Source organism: Lagenorhynchus albirostris, chromosome 14, assembly GCF_949774975.1.
Source record: "Lagenorhynchus albirostris chromosome 14, mLagAlb1.1, whole genome shotgun sequence".
Classification (NCBI taxonomy): domain Eukaryota; kingdom Metazoa; phylum Chordata; class Mammalia; order Artiodactyla; family Delphinidae; genus Lagenorhynchus; species Lagenorhynchus albirostris.
Window position 1 is genome coordinate 39,791,034 of NC_083108.1, and position 25,470 is coordinate 39,816,503.

Consider the following 25,470-nt stretch of genomic DNA (forward strand, 5'->3'; position numbering starts at 1 on the left):
AGAGGTCTTGCCTTTGTGCTGTGCCTGTAGTTCCCCTCCCTGGCTTTTTGACTGGTTGACTTCTTTGCATCCATCATGTCTCACAATAAGTGTTACCTACCCAGATATATCTTCCCTGAGTCACCAAGTCCCTCTAACTCTGCCACTGTTTTCTATTATAGCACCATTTTTTTTCCCTCCTGGCACTTACCTCAAGGGCTAATTATTTATTTCTTTGCTTATTATGTTTTCCTTAAAAAATTTAAGTTCCATTAGATGATGGCCATATATATACATCAGTCTTGTTGACTACTTTAACTCTAGGGTCTATCAGAGAAGTTGGTGCTCAGTAAATATTTGTTGAATGAAAGTATAATTATATGGATGGATGAATGAAGGCTTGTTTATTCTTTGAATCTTTATTTTATGATTACGGATTATATGTTATTTGCACTGTAACATTTTGCTGATGAATATGTAGTGTTGCATGACTATTTGTGATGGATATTAAAATGCAAGATTTTCCAGATGTTTTTAAATGTCATATGCAAACTGACCATGAGGTTGGAAGAAATTTTACTTTCATAATAAAATCATGTTGATTGTATTTCAAAATTTGGATTATCCTTCATTAAAATATAATATATATTTTACTATATATTACAATTCTGATATAATAATTTCTGACTTCCTCTCCCTATAAATGGCATGCAGAACCCTGGGCCAGGGCTTAGTGATTGGTGTTCGGATATAGGGGTGAAGAGTCACTTTCTTGGAGAGAGATGCTCTGTAGAGAATCAATTCTGAAGAAAGTGACTTGGGGGAAATGCCAATTAAATTCCAGGCAGCCTGTTCAATGAATAATTTAGCTGAAGGAAAGACTCAGTATGACCCTCTAGGTGGAGCTGGGAAGAACTTCTAGAGAAGTTAAAAGTAAAGGAGAGAAATGAATCCAGAGTGAGTTGTTGAAGCAGATTTTAGATATTTCAAGTGCTTATGCTTTTATGTAGATAAGATATGGTAAAAGATGTTGACCCAGCCCCCCAACTAATAATGAGTACAAGTACAGGACAGAGCACACTAGAGACCAGAGAATCCACAGGGCTCTGAGAAACTTGGCTCTCAAAGTCCTAGAACTCTCTTTTCCTTTAGTCCCATGTGAATACTCTTTCAATAGTTAAAATTTACCTCTTCCTTCGAAAAAGAATGTGTCTTACATGATCTCTTTCAATTCTGTAGTGTTTTTTTTTTTTGCTTACATACAAAATCTAGTTAATATGACTAGGGGTTGATGACATATTTGTTTGTATTCTGTGAATCCTGTATGTCTCAAGGGTTCTAATTTCCATACACTGGTGTGTCAAGTATAATCTTAAATAGAATGAACACGTGTATGTGGTCAGTCCCTATGATTTCCTTAAGTGGGGCCCAACTTCATCCAAACACCACCCAGCAAAAGGCAACAGGAATGGCCAAGAATTATGCCTGCCTGCTTCTTCCTTCCTTCCCTTCCTCATTTTTCCTTCCTTTAGTAATTAACTAACTCAGTACATATTTATTAAGTACTTACTGTGTGCATTGTTCATTGTGCTGGAGTTACTTGGAAAACAAGAAAATGCAACCTCTCAAGAGTCTTCCAAGCAAGATTCTATTTGAATAATGAAACATACTTACATGAAAATATATAGTACGAGGAGCAGTGCAGTTCTTGTGATCTAAAACCATGTTTTCCAAACTATAGTTGCCAGTCATCCTTTGCTGGATCATAAAATAAATTTATTGAGTTAGGACAATACTTTACCAAATAAAATAAATAGGAGAAAATGGCAAATCGTGTGTATTGCATGTAATAAAAAAATACTTATTGCATAAAATTTTTGGAGGACAGATGTATGTATGCCCTCTATGCCAAAGTAAAATATGTCTTACTATGAGACAAGGTTAAAAAAAATGTTTGAAAGACTCTATCCAGAGGAGTTTAGAGAGGCAGATTACTTTAACTTGAGTAAGTCAAGAAAGGAAGTCTTTCTCGTTCTGAAGGTATTTGAATGAGGCTTAGAGGAGGTGGGGTGACTTTTCAAATGAAAGAGCTACCAAAACGAATTCTAAAATTGCGAATTCAGCTATAACCGTAAGAGAAAGTAAACTCTATAGAACCAGCTTAATCTTGAATGAATGACCACCCTGTGACCAACTATACTTCCAGAATCTCCTAGGAAACCTATGACCAATATACCAGAAAATCTAGATCTCTTGACTTGGAATCATCCTCCGTCTCTGATATCACCAGGGAAACTTTTAAGAGAGTTGTTCCTGTGAGGTACACATTTAGAAGGGTGATGGAAAATACTATTCTGTCCAATTGCTTGTTCCAAATATTTATTTAAGATATTGAAAAAAAAATTTAATGTGAAAAGCCTAAAGATAAATACCCAATTCAATAAACTGAAAGTGATCCTTCCCTTATATGTGATCCACTTGTGACTTCTATTGGCCGGTGGATTCTCTGAGCTCTACCGGTCTAATATTTATTGGGCAAAAATAATTCAAGGACTCAGGACAACTGATTTATTTTAGCATTTTCTTTTTGATACAAAAGAAGGGAACAAAAAGAATAAAAGCAGTCAAGGTAGCCTCTAGAGGAGGAGCTGTCGATGCAGCAATCTTGCAAGTTAATGAGAATTCACCCGGGACTCTAGAACCCCCCAGAGAGGGGAGAGAGGAGGAGATGGGGAGGGGGGGTGGATAAAAACTCTTCCTTTGCAGCTGGCCCTCTCCCTCATTTGTTGCTCCAATAAGCAGTAATTAGGTCCTGAGCTAATGGTGTCAGCTGATCTGCTGTTTTTAGGCTAGACCCAGAGGAATCTCCATGGAAACCCTTCTGGAGTCGTCCCCCCACCTGGATGCTGAGTGCTCCTTTCCGCCACCTGGCTGCCGCCGGGCCCGCTGCTACCTCCTCCTGCCTTTAACCTGCAGCCTGCAGCATGCGCACTGCCCCCGGGATCCCTAAATGGGACAATTCTGTCCGTGACGTCAGCGCCCAGCCGTCTCCACAGAAACTTTTGTCCCATTGGCCAATCAGAGAGCTTGGAAGGGGCCGGGGAAGGGGGGCGGGAGGAGAGGGGAGTGGGAGGGGTGGGGGTGAGGGGAGAGGCGAGAGGTTTAGTGTGTGGAGCTGCTCGCGCTCCGCCTGGGCTGTCAGTCCCGGCTCCAGCCGCCGCGAGACCTTCCCGGAGACGCGCTCACACACGGCGCACCCCCTGCACACCGCACGCCCTCGCTCCCTGGCTCACACACACGCACACACTAAGCCTGGCCGAGCAGGAGCCACTGACCATTTTGCAAGTGCCGGGACCAGCTGCGGCGCACTGGGTACAAACACTCCGCGTTCCCAGTCGGGGCTTTCGTCTTGGAGACCACGACGAGGGGCGAAGGTGGGCTAGGACGCGGACCCGGCGCTGAGCGCTGGTCGGGCCGCCTTGCTGGCAGAGCCGCCTCCCGGGACGGGCGCGGGCCTCCGCAGAGAGTAGAATAAAGAGGAGCGGCCGCAATCGCAGCGCGAGGAGGATGGGAACTCTCCTATTCCAAGCTCTGTAACAAACGGATGGAAATCCTGAATGGAGGAACCGCTGATTTCATTTGCTTGAGAAATCGTCCGGAGGAACTCATATTTGGCCACTCTGAGGTGTGGAGGGGGTGTCCATGACGTGGCAGGGGGAAAATAGACATCCGAAACCTCCCGTGTGAACTGCAAACTGTAACCAAGCAATGGGAAAATGATACCTCGCTATATTCTAATTTCATGCAAAGGGTTTTAAGCATCTGTATCATAAACTTACTTCTATGCCTTGTACCCAGTTCGCCAGAGACCAGAGTCCTGTCTGGGGACCCCATCATTATCCGGGAGACCCGCCGCCAGCGGCCTGCCTTCGTTTACCCACATCCCCCTGGAACGGATATCTGTTTGGGGTACCACAGGCTATCCTATAGAACTATGGCCAAATCTTCGTGAATGCTTTGCTAATTCTGGGACTTAACTCCTGGAACCTACCTCCGGGACTGGAATTTAGCCTAAATGCATCTGAAGAAATGACATTGTATGCCGCTTTAAAAATACCTTAAAAAATTTCCTGTGTAGCAGGATTTGATAGGTTTAACAACATGACAGGTAAGAACTTTCTCTCTTTCTAGTCCCTGAACGCCCCACGCAGGGAAAGGCCGAAGCGGAACAGGACCCTGGAGCGCGCTCTCAGGCGCTCGGCCGGGCAGCTGCTTTTGAGAGAGGCGCAGCCCTCGCTCCTGGACCGTGGGGCCGGAGGCTGGGGAAGCTTCTGGGGCTCGCGCGGGGAGGCGGCGCTGCGCTCCACCTGCCTGCCCCGGACACAGCCCCGGGCGAGGCGTCGAGGGACCACCTCAAGTCAATAGTGGGTTTTTGATAAACCAAGGAATGGGATTTTAATTATTCAAAACCCAGCTCCTCCGGGCCAGATGCTGTTAGGATGGTCCTACTCCTACAGTATTAAAGAGACCCATCACTAAGAAGACGAGAAAAGCGTCCAAGACATCCGTCGCAATTACGAACGAACCAGAGACTTGGTAGCACAGGGCATTGATCGCTGGTGCCCAACCGACCCTTCTCCCCACTCCCCATTCCCCCCCCACACACCCGAGGCAGGCTCTGGCGGCGGCCGGGACCTCGCGTCCCTACATCGTGGCGGGAGCTGCATTTTTCATGAGCCCGGGGTGAACAGGTGCGAAGTGCGCTGGGAGCATCCGGCCGGCGGCCGGGAGCAGGGAACATGGAGAGTGAGCGCGACATGTACCGCCAGTTCCAGGACTGGTGCCTCAGGACTTACGGGGACTCAGGCAAGACCAAGACGGTGACCCGTAAAAAATACGAGCGGATCGTCCAGCTCCTCAACGGCTGCGAGTCGAGCTCCACGGACAACGCCAAATTTAAATTCTGGGTCAAATCGAAGGGTTTCCAGCTGGGCCAGCCGGACGAGGTCCGCGGGGGCGGCGGCGCAAAGCAAGTGCTCTACGTGCCGGTCAAGACCACGGTGAGTGACTCGCCTTCCTCTGTTATTCGTCTGCCCGAGCAGCCCGGCGCTGGGGGGGTGGGGGAGAAAGGGGGAGCCGTGAGCCACCGTTGGCTCGTTAGCCCCTACCCTTCTCAACCCCCTCCCCAAGTCGTCCCCAGTCGCGTGAGCCAGGCGCGTTTCCCCCAACGTGGAGTCTTTGTGGTCCTTTATTTTAAAGCGGCAGCGCACCTTCAGAGCGCGCAGCCCTCCTGGCCTCCGGGCTCCCGGACCCGCTGCTGGAGCTTCCATCCCCTGGTCGGGCGGCGTCCCGCGTCCTCGGGCTGGGCCATTGTCCCACGTCCTTCGCTGGGCGCCTGGCGCGTGTCCCGCCTTCGCCACCGCTCATAAAGGCCAAGCTGGAACCCCAGACGCACGCTCTGATAATAGACGATTCTGATCGATAGTCTACAGTGTCTCCTTATTGGCACAAAGCCCAAACGTGGCGCTGGTCGTGGATGTGGGGTTTTCCCCCGGACACTATCAGGTTTTATTGTTAGACCGCCGCTATTGGGAGACACCGGGCTGTCCGATCGCCTTTATCACTCCCGGAGATCTTACCACGACTATTTAGATTGTAGATAAGGTCCTGGAGATTCCTCCTCCTATTTCCCCCATTCCCTTCCTCACTTCCCCCTTTCACAAATAAAGCCGCAGCTACATGATGAACAACAAAGCGAGATGGGTTTGGGCGCAATCAAGTGGTGTACGTATTTGTTCCTTATTCTGGGATGGCTCTAGTCTCATGGCCACAAAGCTCTAAGCCCAGGCGCTGGCACTGAGAGCTCAGTATACCTCAGCCTACTAGGCAGAAGCCTGTGAGGCTGGGGAGCGGCGGCAGCGTCAATTTCCTTTTTAAGGAGATGGGAATTGTGGGCTACAAGTAGGATTGCAGATCAGATCCGTAAGACCTCTTTCTTCATCATGCTAGGTGGGTACTCGTCTGGAGTAGGGGTGGGGGAGGGTATCTGGCATCCTGTACATTTTTGCCTCGCTTTCGGGTTTCTTGAGCATTTGCTCCTTTTCCTCCCTTCCTTACTGGCCACTGTTTCTCGTGCAGTATTCCTGGAGGATGCTAGAAAGGAGATGCCTTGAAAGCTATTCTTCTCTATCAAACGGAGGTATATTCAATTGGAAATATGTGCATGAAAGGTTTTTCAAAGGATTATTTGGAGGACTCTTTTATGTTTGGAAAGCAGTTTATGGTTTCTTGAGATTAATTAGGGGTAGTTGTTTGAAGGGAGTATATTTCTCTCGAAATTTATATGGAAAATGGGACATGGAAATAAAGGTGAAATGGAAACACACATAAAAGTTCTGATGTTTTTTAAAAAATGTACCATTGTTGGAAGGTTTCTAGAAGGTCGATCTATAAATGCAGCCTTCTCTTTTAACATGTGGCATTGCTAAAGACAATGGTGAGATTGCTTTACTAAGTCATGAGCACGGATGAACTGAGGTTTATTTACATCTGGATGAGCCAGAAGTCTGTCACAGAGAATGAAGTGCTTTGATTCATTTGCATTGGGAGTAACATGAAGAACCTGATTTAAAAAAAATAACTTACTGTTAGACAAAGTAAATTAGAATTCACAGCATGTGGATATATTTTCCTTTGGGCAATACGGGGCTAATTGATGAATATAATACTCATTTAAGATATATTTACCTGAATATTATTTAATAATTCTGTGTCTTTTCTTTTTAAATTGCTAGCTTGGGAGTTTGCTTTTCATTTTTTTATGTTATGCTTAGGCACCTCTGTTTACGTGGCAGATAGCTTCACTTGTGTATTGCACCAGTGAGTTTATACTTGCATGGATTTTGTTACATCTACTGTATGTATAAACAGGTGTACCTTTTTAAAACATTAATTCAAAATTCTAACGTAAATTCTGTAATGGTTGTAGAGGCGCTAAGATAAACATGGATGCCAGTAATTCAAACCAGCATTCACATGCTCAGATACCATATTTTCATTGAAAAATTAATGCAGAGTTGTTAAAGAACTGCTGCTAAGACATCTAATGTAGAGTAACAACTCCAGGGTTAATAATAAAGTAACACGTGTGTCTCTTTTCAGTAAGGATTCCATATAGTTAGGGGAGAAAATGTAACCCTTCAGGTGATGTTCTTGGATAATGGTTTCCCGTGTAGTATTTAAGAGCTCTGATCTTCATTCAGACCCGTTTGGAAATGTTGCAGATGTTTTTAATTCATGAACTCGCCTATTGCTGTTTATGAAATTTTTATGCTGCTCCTGACATAGAATTATAGGCTCCTCCTTCTCTGAGAGGCAGCCAATCATCATTTCAATGAGTTAAAAAATAAAGATCCCCTTTTATCATGTGTTTCCCCACATCTCAAAATATTTTTCCTTAAAAATATGTTTTTTCTTTATGATAACAGGAGTGTAGTCACCAGAAAGACAAAGAATATCTTTTTCTTTTCATTCAAAGATATATATCGGTTGAAAGAAAGTACTGTATTTGAATGGTATTTTCAAGTAGACTAAGAATCATGCTAGCTTTTTGAGGCTTGAAGGTTCATGGCTGGCTTTGCTGTCATTGAGAGAGATTTGCGCCTGGTGTTTCAGTAACCCACTGTTGCTGGTAATTAGACATCATTACTACTGCAAAAAGGGAAAGAGAGAAGGGGAGAGGACAGGCTGGGGCTAATTAACTTCTTGTGTTTAATGAAAGAAAGGGAGACTGATAGCAACTGGGAGGTCGGACTAGAAGAGAGCAGACACCACACAGACTTAACTGAAACAGGACTATCTTTCAGTCTGAAAGAAGCTTGGTTCTACCTCTTGTTTTTCCAAAATAACATATGTAGGTTTGCAAATATTTTCCCCCCTGAAGCCTAGATATAACTGATGATAAAATCAAGCAAGTGACAACTGACTTAAAAATGTGGAAGATTGGAGAAGATAAACATGCCCTTTAATATTTGTCCTGGCCATGCCTAAAACTGAGGAGATATATCTGTCACTGTTTAGATTACTGTGTGGCTGAGGAGATACTGTTTGGTCACCAAGCAACAATGTCCTGCAACTCAGCCATTTTAGGTCTGGAGTGGGAATGTGTGTGTGCACGTGCGCGCGTACACACACACATATGTAAGGTTTGCTGAGCACTGCATCTAAGTTCTTTTCCACGCTACCACTATTATTTTTATGTTCCTTCATTAAAGGTGTGAGAAATTTAGAAGTATGAAATTATGAATAACTTAAAAACAGTTCTGAAAAAGATATAGCAAATACCTGACATTGATTAGGAAAAAAATGTTTAATCAGTGACCGTTTAAAATTAGCATTACTATGGTTACTCTATTTTATGTCTTTGATAGTTCTAGTTTAGTTTGTTTTTAGAAGCTTTGCATCCTCATTGACATTTTGTTTCTGGCAACATTAGTTGAAACATCACATTTAAAATGTAAAGCACCAGAGCACATTCTACCACTTGATATTAGGAAAGGTAAACTTAGAAAAGAACCAGAAATTTCATTACAACTTTTCGTTAGTAATATTGTTAATGTGTTAACGTGTTTTTTTTGTTGTTTTTTTTTTTTTGCGGTACGCGGGCCTCGCACTGCTGTGGCCTCTCCCGTTGCGGAGCACAGGCTCCGAAGCGCAGGCTCAGCGGCCATGGCTCACGGGCCCAGCCGCTCCGCGGCATGTGGGATCTTCCCGCACCGGGGCACGAACCCGTGTACCCTGCATCAGCAGGCGGACTCCCAACCACTGCGCCACCAGGGAAGCCCCTAACGTGTATTTTTTAAAAAGTCGACTGCATTGTATAAAACATTAGGAAATTCAGTAAACTCACATTTCTTTTTTTTTTTTTTTCAGTCTTAAGCAAACAAGGTAATGAATATCCAAACTGTAAAATCAAATAATGTGAGCAATGCTTTTCTTGACCTGTATTTGTAGGAACAGACACTTTGGCTTAATTTTTTTTTTTACCATTCATGTGTATTTTTCCCCTTTATTTATTCCACTAGGAAACATAAATGAATCTTTCATCCAGAAAAGAAAATGCATTATCTCTAGTTATGTCATTTAAAAATGATGATTTATTCAGTTCTGCAATCTGTAGCCTCAAATTTCGTATTTTCTTGCTGTGTATACTACTAATTGATTATTGTACAGTGATTAGAATGAATATTCATGGACTGGTTCATAACCAGTTACTGTTTTTTTAGCTCTCTATGGTTTTTTGTTAATTTTTATACCACGTCAGAGTGAAGGCAATAGTACATAAGGAGTCTGTATACATTTCCACTTGGCCTAACCCCATGCCTGAGGCACACATCATATGTATTGGGCCTTGATCTGGAATTTGCTATAGAAATTATAGAAAACAAAGCTGAGGGACATGCCAGCTATACATGATGATACTTTGTAACTCTGACACAGAGACAAATCATAATAGCAGTCACTAAGATACGAGCAATTTTTTGCTTATCTCTTAATACTTCCATACTAGTGGGAATTGCTATTGATGACCAATGCATTTTTTTTCTTCATTTAAGTATTTTGGGACACTCTCTACCATAGGTCTCTGGTGCGGGGAGGGTTAAAGAGATCCCAAGTATGATTCTCAGCATTGTGGTTTATACGCTGACTTAAGTGGTTCCTTGTGGTTTGTTGGGAGGGATAAGTCATCCATGGCAAGTCCCTAGCACAGAGCCTCCTTAAGTCTCTCAGGGAATGTGGGTACCTTTACTAGAGGCCAGTTGGCCGTGAGGATTAAGGGGCAAAGGGCTTGTAGAGATAACCCCCTTGAATTTTTTTTTTTTTTTTTTTTCGGTACGCGGGCCTCTCACTGTTGTGGCCTCTCCCGTTGCGGAGCACAGGCTCCGGACACGCAGGCTCAGCGGCCACGGCCCACAGGCCCAGCCGCTCCGCGGCACGCGGAATCCTCCCGGACCGGGGCACGAACCCGTGGCCCCTGCATCGGCAGGCGGACTCTCAACCACTGCGCCACCAGGGAAGCCCTCCCCTGAATTTTAGGAGGAAATCAGACCCTCTTAGTATATGAGGACTATCCCACACTTACTTCCGAAGATACCAGCCCTTGACTTTTCCATTGGTTCTTCCTTGTCTTGCTAGTAACTATAGTGGAGGTGAGGGGCAAGACTCGGCACTCATATATATTCCCTCTAGAAACCTCCTGAGCCAGCGGAGATTCTGCTTGTCAAGATTTTAACTCTAGACTTTTTGCGTAGGATAAAGGAAAGATGAGGAAGGAAATTCAGGGATGTGGCAACAGAACTTCCGAAGTTTCCATCTCCATGTCAAGATCATAAAGGCCTTTCACTAATAGCTGTTGTACTTGCCGAGACTTTTTATATCTAACTGGGAAAATTAAAGTGAATCTAATGTGTTTTGGGTTACGTTTATTTTCATAGTCCTGGGATAACAAGATAACATGGATGGCATGGATGGCAGGAAACATGTTATAGTGGGCAGGGTATAGATTTTAGAGCAAGATTTAAATCCTGGATTTGACATTTATTGAACCTGTTAATTAGGGGAAGTTTCTTAACTAAAGACACAGTTTCTTCTTTGTAAATTTACATAATATTACTTGCCTAATTAGTTTGGGATAAGAATTAATCATAATTCATACTTCCTAAACATAGAGCATATATAGCATATGCCTGGCACATAGTAAATACTATAAAAACAAGATGTTCTAAGTATTAACAAAGCAAGAACACCATGATGTAATTATAATTTGTGTTCTGAAGTAAAAATCACACTGTAACAGAGTTAAAATACAAGATACATATATATATATGTATTAATGTGTTTTTCACATATTTATTCTGCCTACTCCATTTTTAGAAAATAAAAATGACTTTGTCTTCTTAAAAGTGATACATTCTCATTATTTAAAAAATCTAAGGGAAAAGGAAAAAAATGCTAAAAATTCATGCTAATCTCCTGCCCAGATATAACCACCATTAGCTAATTTTGAACATGATTATAGATGTCCCTCTAAACATATATGCCAAAAGAAGATGAGACATATTGATTGATAGTGATACTGTATATGGACCAGGAAAAGTAATTTTCTGAAACTAGTATGATAATTATATGCTAATTTAAGTAAGAAGAATAAAATATAATATTACCAAAATACAACAAAAGAAAAAGAAATACACAAAATTCAAAAAATTGCTAATAAAGGCTTCTTCACAGAGGTATTTATTCCTAAAATTAATAGAAAAGATTAAGAAAAACATTGAGAGTGAATTACATTTATTTTTTAACTACAGACTTCAGTTTTATACCATATAATTGACTTTCTCCAATGGTAGGTAAGAGACAAATATATTTTCACTTCTCACCTCCTTATTACTACCTCCCTGTGTATAATCGATTACATTGATTATATTATAATTGTTATATATCTGATTTTATTATATCAGTTATATTATCTAATTGCTTTTACTCTCAAGGTTTTTTTATATTTATGTTATAGTACGTAATTTGCTTCTTACAATTATTGATATTTTCCTTTGCTGTACTTAAATGCTTATCATCCATTCTTTTACCTGGTTTTCTTTACTTCTAAATTCTTTGATTCATCAGTTGATTAACTGTGATTCCTGATCATCTTTTTCTTTTTTCCTATAGAAGAGTTCCTCTGTTCTATTCTTTAAGGTTTATATGCAATTGAAAATATTTGTCCTCTGTCTTTGTACCGAAAGAGCAACCTTAGCTAGGTGTCATTTCTTCATTTCACTCTTTCCACCAGACATTATAGATAGTGTGTTAGCTCTGTTAAAATCTAAGGCAAACCTGTTTTCCAGATTTTATGGATTGTTTACTCAAGCATCCTTGAAATTAAATAACTTCACTAAGGTATGTCTTGAATTCCTTTTCTCACTCTTTCTTTCTCCTGAGTAATGATACTCATGTCCATGGCTTCAGTTGTGTCTCTGTTCTGGGGACTTACTGCACATCTTCCGGGGTTCAGATCTGTGTTTTGGGTTTTCTACTAGATGTTTCCATCAGGATATTCCAAAGCACCTAAAATTAAACAAATTCAAAAATGAATTTCTCTTCTCTCCATTCCCCCATCCTAGGTCCTCCAAGCTGACCTCTTTCAAAAAAGAAAATTCTTTAAAAAATTTTTTTCCATGGATGGCAACACAATTTGTTTACCTATCCAAGTGAAAAATCTGTGTGATATGCTTGATTTCTCCCTTTTCTTCCCTCCTTACAGTCAGTACTTGACAGTGTATTGTTGATTCTACCAACTTAATATCTCTTGAATTGACCGACCATATTCTTACCACACCATACCATGCAGTATGTCTATTGCTTGATAATTTGGTAATTTTTCCAAAACCTGTTTTGAAGGAAGGGAGTGTGCAATGTGTAATACCTCACTGGTGCTCAGTATTAATGGAATAAATGAAAATCACCTCCCAGCCCAATACCACAGATGGGAACTTCTTATTTACCACCACACAACTAGTTTTATAGCCATACTGGGAACTCTTTTTTAAAAAAATTATAATTATTTTTTTAAATTGTGGTAAAAAACACATAATATATATTTTCCATTTTTACATGTATAAGTGTATGGTGCAATAGTATATGTACATTGTTGTGCAACAGATCTCCAGAACTTTTTCATCTTGTAAAACTGAAACTCTAGACCCAATAAACAACAATTTCCCTTTTGCCCTTCCCTCCAGCCCCTGGTAACCACCACTCTACTTTCTGTTTCCGTGAATCTGACTACTTTTGATACCTCATATAAGTGGAACTACTCAATGTTTGTCTTTTTGTGATTGATTATCTCACTTAGCATAATGTCCTCAATATTCATCCATGTTAAAGTGTGTGACAGGATTTCCTTCCTTTTAAAGGCTGAATAACATGCTATTGTATGTATTTACCACATTTTGTTTATTCATCTATCAATGGTCATTGGGTTGCTTCCACCTTTGGCTGTTGAAAATAGTGCTGCTATGAAAATGGGTGTGTGAAGGATGTCCCTTCAAGACCCTGCTTTCAATTCTTTTGGATGTATACCCACAAGTGGGATTGCTGGATCACATAGTAGTTCTATTTTTAATTTTTTCAGGAACTTCCATACTGTTTTCCTTAACAGTTATACCATCTTATAGTCCCACCAACAGGGCACAAGGATGGGCTCTTTTTAAGGCTGAGAAACTAGTGACTTTGCTTGTCATCTAGAGTTCTTTAACAAGCATGTTTTTTCTTTAGGCAATAGCAAGTATTGAATGTAATGATTAATAATAATGTTATAATAATGCTTTACATTTATCAAGTTCTTAATATATATTGGTTAAAGATTGGGCTAATACCTTTAAAAAAAGTCCCCTTTAATATTCACAATAGTCCTACAGTATGAACACTTTTCATTACATACTTGAGAAAATTGTGGTTTCAGTTAAGATAACTTTCTAAAGTCACACAGCTTCTAAGTGTTAGAACTGGGATAAGAAACTATTTCAGTGGGATTTCAAAGTCCTTGCTTTGGTCTCCAAACTTTTAAAATAATGCATTCCAATAATTTAAAAAAATAAATATTCCCCCAGTATGTGTATTTTTATAAATTACATATAGTTCTGTATCAATACTTAACAGATAACACATGTTCAAAAATATATATAAGGCTGATATTAAATAGATATAAACATATATTTTTTCTTCATCTCAGTAGGTCATCTCTTGCGTTCCCTGGGGTGTGCACATGCCAATTTGGAGACAATTACTCTAATTCCTAGTACAATGTTGCTTCGCAGTAAATCACTTTGGTTAAGACCTTACACTTCAGCTAAAATATCACCTCCTCTCTTACAGGGTGGGGTGCCTCTGTACTTAATCAACACAATATTAAAATAATTTCTTAGCCATTCAAATCCATGACACCCATAAAACAGTTATACACTTTTGCTGTTGGTTTGGTTGAGGTGAGAGTTTATTTCATCAAAGGCAAGTTGCGGAGATGGTACACAATCAAGAATAGCTGAAGTGAGGGTACAGTGAAAGTTGAAGTTGGAAAAGTAGGCTGGGACAAAATCATGGGAAACCTCTACTGCCATGTTAAAAAGTTTGACCTTCATTCTATAGGGAATGGCAGCTACCAAGTGTTTGAGCAGGGATGTTATGATTTAGGTCTTATAGGTAGGGACTTGAGGTCTCTCCTTGGTTTATGCTGCAGAATATAAATCAGATGAATAAAGAATAAAAGTTTCATGGTTCAATATATTGTTTGAAATATTATAGTTATAAATAAATGTTATATAGTTATTGAAATCAAATTATCAAGCAGTAACTCAATATAATACAATAGCTTGATATTGTTGTGTAATTGAATCATGCTGTACAAAATTTCAAATTTGTTAATTCCAATAAAATGTTAAAGATAGGATTTGTGGGGCTTCCCTGGTGGCGCAGTGGTTGAGAGTCCGCCTGCCGATGCAGGGGACACGGGTTCGTGCCCCGGTGCGGGAAGATCCCACATGCCGCAGAGCGGCTGGGCCCGTGAGCCATGGCCGCTGAGCCTGCGCGTCCGGAGCCTGTGCTCCGCAATGGGAGAGGCCACGATAGTGAGAGGCCCGCATACGAAAAAAAAAAAAAAAATAGGATTTGTGAAATATAAGAAAAAATAGATTTAAAGGCATTTAAAAGGAATATGGATCAAATCATCTTATAATAAACTGTTTTGTTTTTGGAGTTGAGGAGAAGGAATTTTTGACCTCTTAGTTGTTACTGCATCCACAACTACAAAGACTTCCCAGAGAAATCCCTCTAAAAACCCAGGGGAGATCGATACAGAATACTTATTTAAGCACAGACCTTTTCAAAGTAAAGTTACTGTTTCAAATATTGCTTAGAATATGGAGTTTTATACTTTAAGGCAGTATTCTAAATCTTACTCCAAGTTGTTTCTTGCTCAGACTTCCGTGATTTTAAATCCACATGCCAGTCTCTGCCACTAAGCGTCTTCCCTATGATTCTTCAATTTTTGTATACTGTGGTAGGCAGGATTCTAAGATAATTCCCAAATAACCCTCGCATTTGTTTAATTCCCTTCCCTTTGAGTGTGGGTGGAACCTGTGGATATGATGAGCTATCACTCCCATGATTATGTTATGTTATATGGCACAGTTAGCTCGAAGAAGGGGGGCTCTTTCAGGTGGGTCTGACTTAATCACATTAACCTTTTAAAAGCAGAGTTTTTTCCCCTGGCTTATAGCAGAAGTAGAGAGTTTCAAAGTCTGAGATGGATTCAATGTAAGGGAGGTTCTCTATTGCTGAGATGGAGAGGGCCATGTGGTTAAGAGCTGAGAGCAACCTCTAGGAGCTGAGAGCATGCTTTGCCAACAGCTAGCAAAACAATGGGGACCTAAGTCCTACAACCACAAGGAACGGATTCTGGCAACAATCAAAGGAAGCTTGGAAGTGGGTCTTTCCCTAATTGGGCTTCCAAATAAGAATGCAGCTGTCTGACACTTGATTTCAGCTTTAAGAGAACCTGAACAGAAGACCCAGTTAAAATGTGCTGGATTTTGGACACACAGAAACTGTGAGATAATAAGTTTGTGAAGTTTTAAACCACCAATTTGCAGTTATATAGCAAAAGAAAACTAATACATAATTTTTTGGTCTAAATTTTCCAAAAAGCATTTGCTCAGTTAAAACAACTTTTTAAAAAGCATATTTGACTAATATTATTTGTGGTTTAAGATACAACTGGGAATAATTTAAATGATATTCTTGCCTAATGCCTAATGTGTTGCCATTTTAATAGTTTTTGATGAGATGGTCCATAATTTAGTGAAATATATAATTTCTAACAGATCATTTGAAATATTTAATGATTGATCACATTAGGAATATATATATTCCTAATAACATATATGCATATGTATATATATACGCATGTATATTATTTTGATTTTTCTCCACGTTTTTACTTAAAAATTTTTATTTCATTATCTTCCATCATATATTCCATTATATTCCATTCTGTCTCCTAAATAGAATATGAGGTGGCTTACAGTTTTAGGTTTTTCATGGGAGGATAGAGATAGAGGAGTGCACATATCAAAAGACATTATTATTCACATAATTATATTAATGTATGTTTAAGTATTCCTGAATATATAGAGAAAAATAACAAAATATAGCATCCATTATCATTTATTAGAAATAACTATTCTATAATTTTATTTTTAAATTATTATTTTGTTATATTATACCTTATAAAGAAGACCTGCCTAGTATTTGGGGAATATAATATAGAAAATAATATTAATAGGTATATCTTCTTCTGTTAAGATATTAGCTGGAACTGGAAATTATTTTCCCCTCTCTGTTGAGAAGAGAAAATCTTTATTTTGATTTTTTTTCTTTTTTCTCTATCTGAGGTTCATTCAGTAGTTTCTTATGTTCCACTCTTCCTAATTTTAATCAAGTATTCATCTGTGCTAGTTATTCTCACAGTTACAGAGCTGTTAGAAAACTGCAAGGTTGAGAAGGAGATTCAGAATATAAGTTCAGGAAGTTGGAAACTTCATTTTGCTAATAAGAAAGAATAACTTGTCTTACAGGCAGAGAGTGGGTGTTTTTGTTATTAGTAGTTATTTTCCTTCCTTTTTAAAAGTTAAAATATGTTTTCAGAAAATATTATTTGAATATTTGGGTCTCATATTATATATAAAGATAGTAGTCATTGAAATAAGGTTGGCCAATATTTCTGAAATTATTCTTTTTCTTTTGGTTGGATGCCAGTGTGAGGGGGTACAGAGAGGATACTTATAGGTGAACATGACTGCAGTTGCCAGATGGCTAGAGGGCTTTAGGGGTTTAATCTAGGAACATGGGGCAAAGCTAAGTGACATATATGAGGATCTAATGTCTAGCTTCGTCATAATAACACCATGCTCTAACCAGTTGACCTAACTAGATGCGATTTTCAAATCAAGGCTAGATGGCATTTTGCTTGAAAATATAATAAAAGATCTCTTAACAGAACTTCACTAACTAGTGAATTAACCAAAACTTTCTCTTCCCAGGGTGTGGACAGATTCATTCACAGTAGTCTACCCTGTAGCTACTTATACCGTGTGCACATAAAATTGAGTTGTGTGCATATTACTGGTTATGTTTTTCCCACATCCTTTTTAGTGAATTTCAATTATTATCATAATTGTGATTTAAATATTTCATAAACTGATGAATTGAGTGCATGAACTTAAATTCAGTGCTTTAGAAAGGCTCAAAATAAATGTTAATTGCTAAAAAAACAATTAGGAAAAATAGAGAAAAAAAGAAGAAAACTTAGGTTTCTGCACAGCCTTGATTACTTTACAAGTAATAACTAACTTCTCATTCTATTTTAAAGTAACTGAAACTAGAAGTCATAGACAATGCATTATTGGGGAGCTTATACACTTGGAATGTCAATCAGTAGACCCATACGTAAAGAAGAGATCTTTGTCTTATCATAAATTTAACAAATAATTATATATTAGCATGTATTAAATGAAAATTTGATATTGAAGTGTGTATATATCATCTTCTCTGCCTTCCAACTTTAACTTTGTTTTTTTAGTTATCTATTTTATTTTATTTTTAAATTTTGCTTCACAATACTGTGTTAGTTTCTGTTGTACAACAAAGTGAATCAGCCGTATGCATACATATATCCCCATATCTTCTCCCTCTTGCGTCTCCCTCCCACCCTCTCTCTCCCACCCCTCTAGGTCATCGCAAAGCACCGAGGTGATCTCCCTGTGCTATGCTGCTGCTTCCCACTAGCTATCTATTTTACGTTTGGTAGTGTATATATGTCAATGCTACTATCACTTTGCCCCAGCTTCCCCCTCCCCACCCCAAGTCCTTAAGTCCATTCTCTATGTCTGCGTCTTTATTCCTGTCCTTCACTTAACTTTTTCTATGTTAAGTGGACAACTTCACAAAGGATAACAAGACCATTATGCACCAATATAGAAAGTTATAATAAGTGGTGTTTAGTCAGCCATGGACATATGAGTTAAGGATACACATACTGGCAGTGCTGATAAAATAATATACTGTCATGATAACGAAGAACTTAGTGATTCCTGAAGGTATATCCCTATTATGGAAGAAAATGTTTCCATCCAGATGAGCCAAATGACCTAACGTAGTCATGTGAGATTATTATGCCCTCTTTAAACCCATATTTAACAAGCTACCTTTTGATTATTTGGGTTCCCACATGACTAAAGAGAGAATGCACTGGTCAAACTGTTGCCAATGTTGGGAATATTTAAGTTGTATTTCTTAGTATAAGTGAAGTAATTTTAGTTTTTATACTATTATCTCTTGTCAGTTTGGGTGGAGTTCAGAGCCTCTCTATCTAATCAACTTATATACACTGAGGAGATCTCCAAAAGAACGTTGGAGAGCTGTTGAGATGGGAAGGGGAAAATGGGTACTAGGGAGGCAACAAAATGAGGTCTGTTATCTGACTCATTTAGAAATCTTGCTTCTAGGCAATCATTCTGTCTTATTTCCAGTTCCCTTGATGTTCTGGTTGCTCTCTTCTGATTAAATTGCTTTCTAAAATATGGTACTTAGCATACTTTATAGGGTTATAATAATAGTTTAATATAACTTTGAATTGTGCTTTTTTCATTTAATTATTATTAAAATTTTCCCAATAGTCTTGATAATTATTTTTATGGCTTTACAAATACCTAATCAAGTATCTATACCATAACTATCTTTTGAAAAATTTATTTAATTAATTTGCCCATTTTTATTTGATTTGATTAAAAGGAAGAGCAACAGAAATTATAAATAGGCTATTTTTCATCTTCTGTAGTCTTTAAAATATATAGGACTCTTGAAAGCAAGAATTATAGCATTGTCTTGTGGGGTTTTAAAATCTATGTAGATGTGATACATATAAATATATATAATATACAAAGGATATTCTCTAACCCAAAGATTTAAATTACAAATCAATAAGAGAAAATTATCTGGTAATTCCCCAAGTATTTAAAGATTAGACAACATACTTTTAAGTAATCTATAGGCAAAAGAGGAAATCCCAAAGGAAATTAGACAATATTTTGAACAGAATGAAAATGGTAGTATAGCATATCAAAATTTACAGGATGAACCTAAAGCAAGGCTTTGAGGAAAATTTATGGTGGTAAATGCTTATATTACAAAAGATGAAATGTCTCAAAATAATACTCTAAGCTTCCACCTAAGTAACTAGATAAAAAAGAGCAAATGAAACCCTATGAAAGCAGAAACTTAATTTTAGTTAATTCCTGATAATCTCGGTAAGTCTAAAATACCCCTTTGCCTGGGGTTCTGAGGATTGAGGGTGATTCATGTAGTTTCACAGCCTTAGAGTGAGAGGTAGCTGGGCCTTGTTTATCTGATGATGGTAACGGTATCTGCTGAGATGTACATTTCCCCATTCAATTTACTCCTGTTATGTAGATTGGTAATGTGGTTCACTTTGCTTCTGAATATAGGGAATATGCAAATACGGGACTTTCTTAGGTATTTTGTTGTCTTATTTTTTGAATTTTATTTTATTTATTTTTTTTATACAGCAGGTTCTTGTTAGTTATCTATTTTATACATGTTAGTGTATATATGTCAATCCCAATCTCCCAATTCATCCCACCCCCACCCCCCACCCTGCTTTCCCCCCTTGTGTCCATATGTTTGTTCTCTACATCTGTGCCTCTATATCTGCCTTGCAAACTGGTTCATCTGTACCATTTTTCTAGATTCCACATATATGCGTTAGTGTACGATATTTGTTTTTCTCTTTCTGACTTGCTTCACTCTGTATGACAGTCTCTAGGTCCATGCATGTCTCTACCAATGACCCAATTTCGTCCCTTTTTATGGCTGAGTAATATTCCATTGTATATATGTACCACATCTTCTTTATCCATTTGTCTATCAATGGGCATTTAGGTTGCTTCCATGACCTGGCTATTGTAAATAGTGCTGCAATGGAACATTGTGGTACATGATGCTTTTTGAATTACGGTTTCTCAGGTTATATGCCCAGTAATGGGATTGCTGGGTCATATGGTAGTTCTATTTTTAGTTTTTAAGGAAACTCCATACTGTTCTCCATAGTGGCTGTATCAGTTTACATTCCCACCAACAGTGCAAGAGGGTTCCCTTTTCTCCACACCCTCTCTAGCATTTGTTGTTTGTAGATTTTCTGATGATGCCCATTCTAAACGGTGTGAAGTGATACCTCATTGTAGTTTTGATGTGCATTTCTCTAATAATTAGTGATGTTGCGAAGCTTTTCATGGGCCTCTTGGCATCTGTATATCTTCTTTGGAGAAATGTCTATTTACATCTTCTGCCCATTTTTGATTGGGTTGTTTTTTTAATATTGAGCTGCATGGGTGTCTTTCTTGATATCATGGGATGAGTTCACCTGCTCTCGGGAACTTGTGAGACTGTCTCACACTAATATGCATCACATTTGGCTGTCTCTGTTCTGTTGCTCACAAACTATGTCAGATGCAGAAAAAGATTTAAAAACAAGCCACCCACCTATTTGGCGTTTCAGGAATTCCCAAAGCTATCTGGGTTTAGCTTCTCAAAACTCTTAGGCTTAGACTTTAGGGAGGCATAGACAGCAGGGAACTTCTCAGGAACTCATGAATATGCAGCTTACATTTTCCTCTGTGTCTGTCTTCACCCACTGAGAGAATTGTTATCTCATAGGAAGTGTGAAATTGTTTATTACTTTTTCAGCATTTATTCAGGTCTGTTTCTTATGGCATACATATTATGTGATGGGTCTCCAGGCTTTAGGTTTCCGAAGCTCCAAAGCTCAGGCTCTTGCAAGTCCAAGTAAATTTTGAAACTGAAAATCTGAGACTTGAACGTTTTTAAACAATGTGTGTCATCATCACAACCTTTCCCCAGGGGAGTCACTATGGATAGCCCTAACAACCCAATTTGGGGAAAAGAACAAGATACACATAGAAAGTCAAATGGAAGAAATCAGTTAACACTTCAAAAGTTCTAACATATGTTAAGTAAGGAGAGTAAATGATAGCTATTTCACATGGTTATTGTGATGATTAAATGAGTCAATACATATGATTCATCTGTCAGTTTCAGACAACCAAGAATTTAAATATTAATTTTTCCCCTTTTTGTCATCGTCATCTCCTCCTTTTCCCAATAAATACAATGCTGAAGTATCACCTATGCCTAGGGAGAATATAAAGGTGTCTTAGAGTTTATTAATTATGTGAAAAAATTCAGGAAAATAAGATGCTTGAGGAGAAGCTCATGGCTCTAGAATAGAACACAAATGGCCAAGGGAAGGGTAGGTTTTTCCTTCATCCATTCTTTGTCTTACCTATTATCCAGGAGAGAGTTTGACCAAAATACATTTTAAAAGTCTCCTCATATAAACCAAATGATTACTTTGAAATATAGTACATATATTCAAAATTATAAAAATCGAAGCATTAGGGAACCACAGAAAACTGAAATGCAAAGTAATTATATAAGACAAGTATTATAAAGAATTTTATTATAAAGATTGCTGTACAGACCAGTGGATTAAAAACGCTCATTGCAGACCACAAGAACTAATCACTGGCTGAGATTATTTTCGATAAAGTCTAGAACTCACTCTCAAGAGGTATAGATTCTCCTCTTGTTGCAGAGATCCTGAGAACGAGATCATGTATGAGATTGTGGAGCAATAGGGTGTTATATTTGTGTATTATGTATACACAGATGTAGGTTTTGTTGAGAGACATTTTAGTTCTCAACAAATAGCATTTTTATTGAGTCAGAACTGTACAGAGTGGAGTCAGATGAGGCAGGATGTAATGAGGAGAGGAATATATTGTCTATGCTGCCTTATTAGCACTTGTCACACTGTGTTCATTTTTCAAACAAGCAGAAGATTTTTTTCTCTCATTCAAAAAAAGGTCTAAAGGTAGATAGTCAAGGGATGACGTGGCAAAGTCCTGACGTCATAAGAATCAAGGCTCCTATTTTCCTATTTGCCATTTGTAATATACCTTTCATCCTCATTTGCTGGAGCAGCTCTAGTTCTGGTAGACATGCTGCTTTCCAGGCAGAAAACTGTGTGTGTGTGTGTGTGTGTGTGTGTGTGTGTGTGTGTGTGTGTGTGCGCGCGCGCGAAAGAGAGAGACACAGAGACAGAGAAAGGATACTGAGACTCCTCCAGCTCCCTAATCCCTCTTTTTTATTTGTTCTGTATTTTTTTTAATTTTTGAATTTTATTTTATTTATTTTTTTATGCAGCAGGTCATCAATTTTATTCACATCAGTGTAAACATGTCAATCCCAATCACCCAATTCATCACACCACCATCCCCACTCCCCTTCAGCTTTCCAACCTTGGTGTCCATACGTTTGTTCTCTACATCTGTGTCTCAATTTCTGCCCTGCAAATCGGTTCATCTGTACCATTATTCTAGGTTCCACATACATGGGTTAATATACGATATCTGTTTTTCTCTTTCTGACTTACTTCACTCTGTATGACAGTCTCCAGATCCATCGACGTCTCAACAAATGACCCAATTTCGTTTTTTTTATGGCTGAGTAATATTCCATTGTATATATGTACCACATCTTCTTTATCCATTCGTCTGTCGATGGGCATTTAGGTTGCTACCATAACCTGGCTACTGAAAATAGTGCTGCAATGAACATTGGGGTGCATGTACCTTTTTGAATTATGGTTTTCTCTGCATATATGGCCAGTAGTGGGATTGCTGGGTTGTATGGTAGCTCTGTTTTTAGGTTGTTGTTTTTTGTTTTGTTTTGTTTTTTTGTGGTATGCAGGGCTCTCACTGTTGTGGCCTCTCCCGTTGCAGAGCACAGGCTCCGAACGCACAGGCTCAGCGGCCATGGCTCACGGGCCCAGCTGCTCCACGGCATGTGGGATCTTCCCGGACCGGGGCACGAACCTGTGTCCCTGCATTGGCAGGTGGACTCTCAACCACTGTGCCACCAGGGAAGCCCTGTTTTTAGTTTTTTTAAGGAACCTCCATACTGTTCTCCATAGTGGCTGTATCAATTTACATTCCCACCAACAGGCAAGAGGGTTCTCTTTCCTCAACACCCTCTCCAGCATTTGTTGCTTGAAGATTTTCTGATGATGCCCATTCTAACTGGTGTGAGGTGATACCACATTGTAGTTTTGAATTGCATTTCTCTAATAATTAGTGATGCTGCGCAGCTTTTCATGTGCTTCTCGCCCACCTGTATGTCTTCTTTGGAGAAATGTCTATTTACGTCTTCTGCCCATTTTCGGATATGGTTGTTCATTTCTTTAATATTGAGCTGCAGGAGCTGTTTATATATTTTGGAGATTAATCCTTTGTGTGTTGATTCATTTGCAAATATTTTCTCGCATTCTGAGGGTTGTCTTTTCGTCTTGTTTATGGTTTGCTTTGCTGTGCAAAAGCTTTTAAGTTTCATTAGGTCCCATTTGTTTATTTTTGGTTTTATTTCCATTACTCTAGGAGGTGGATCATAAAAGAACTTGCTGTGATTTATGTTAAAGAGTGTTCTTCCTATAATTTCCTGTAAGAGTTTTATAGTATCCTGTCTTACATTTAGGTCTCGAATCCATTTTGAGTTTATTTTTGTGCATGGTGTTAGGGAATGTTCTAATTTCATTCTTTTACATGTAGCTGTCCAGTTTTCTCAGCACCACTTATTGAAGAGACTGTCTTTTCTCCATTGTTTATCCTTGCCTCCTTTGTCATACATTAGTTGACCATAGGTGCGTGGGTTTATCTCTGGGCTTTCTATCTTGTTCCCTTGATCTGTGTTTCGGTTTTTGTGCCAGTACCATAATGTCTTGATTACTGTAGCTTTGTAATATAGTCTGAAGTCAGGGAGTCTGATTTCTCCAGTTCCCTTTTTTCCCCTCAAGAGTGCTTTGGCTATTCGGGGTCTTTTGTGTCTGCATACAAATTTTAAGATTTTTTGTTCTAGTTCCGTAAAAAATGTCAGTAGTAGTTTGATAGGGATTGCATTGAATCTGTAGATTGCTTTGGGTAGTATAGTCATTTTCACAATATTGATTCTTCCAATCCAAGAACATGGTATATCTCTCCATCTGTTGGTATCATCTTTAATTTCTTTCATCAGTGTCTTATAGTTTTCTGCATATAGGTCTTTTGTCTCCCTAGGTAGGTTTTTTCCTAGGTATTTTATTCTTTTTGTTGCAATGGTAAAAGGGAGTGTTTCCTTAATTTCTCTTTCAGATTTTTCATCATTAGTGTATAGGAATGCAAGAGATTTCTGTGCATTAATTTTGTATCCTGCAACTTTACCAAATTCATTGATTACCTCTAGTAGTTTTCTGGTGGCATTTTTAGGATTCTCTATGTATAGTATCATGTCATCTGCAAACAGTGACAGTTTTACTTCTTCTTTTCCAATTTGTATTCCTTTTATTTTTTTTTCTCTGATTGCCATGGCTGGAACTTCCAAAACTATATATGTTGAATAATAGTTGTGAGAGCCGACATCCTTGTCTTGTTCCTGATCTTAGAGGAAATGCTTTCAGTTTTTCACCATTGAGAATGATGTTTGCTATGGGTTTGTCATATATGACCTTTATTATGTTGAGGTAGGCTCCTTCTATGCCCACTTTCTGGAGAGTTTTTATCATAAATGGGTGTTGAATTTTGTCAAAAGCTTTTTGTGCATCTATTGAGATGATCATATGGTTTTTCTTCTTCAATTTGTTAATATGGTGTATCACATTGATTGATTTGCCTATATTGAAGAAACCTTTGCATCCCTGGGATAAATCCCACTTGATCATGGTGTATCATCCTTTTAATGTGTTGTTGGCTTCTGTTTGCTAGTATCTTGTTGAGGATTTTTGCATCTGTATTCATCAGTGATATTGGTCTGTAATTTTCTTTTCTTGTAGTATCTTTGTCTGGTTTTGTATCAGGGTGATGGTGGCATCATAGAATGAGTTTGGGAGTGTTCCTTTCTCCGCAATTTTTTGGAAGAGTTTGAGAAGGATGGGTGTTATCTCTTCTCTAAATGTTTGATAGAATTCACCTGTGAAGCCATCTGGTCCTGGACTTTTGTTTGTTGGAAGATTTTTAATCACAGTTTCAATTTCATTACTTGTGATCTGTTCATATTTTCTATTTCTTCCAGGTTCAGTCTTGGAAGGTTATAACTTTCTAAGAATTTGTCCATTTCTTCCAGGTTGTCCATTTCATTGACATAGAGCTGCTTGTAGTAGTCTCTTAGCATGCTTTGTATTTCTGTGGTGTCAGTTGTAACTTCTCCTTTTTCGTTTCTAATTTTATTGATTTGAGTCCTCTCCGTCTTTTTCTT

The 25,470-nt window shown here is 38.8% G+C and overlaps 1 protein-coding gene across 6 annotated transcripts in view; it reads left to right on the forward strand.

Moving 5' to 3' along the window:
• Positions 1 to 4,778: 4,778 nt before the first annotated feature.
• Positions 4,779 to 25,470, forward strand: part of NOL4 (nucleolar protein 4) — a 394,246-nt gene continuing 373,554 nt past the window's right edge. For all 6 annotated transcript variants that reach the window (XM_060120683.1, XM_060120681.1, XM_060120684.1 and 3 more), the window contains exon 1: positions 4,779 to 5,039. In XM_060120683.1, coding sequence (XP_059976666.1) covers positions 4,779 to 5,039 — 261 coding nt within the window. The remainder of the gene's footprint in view (positions 5,040 to 25,470) is intronic.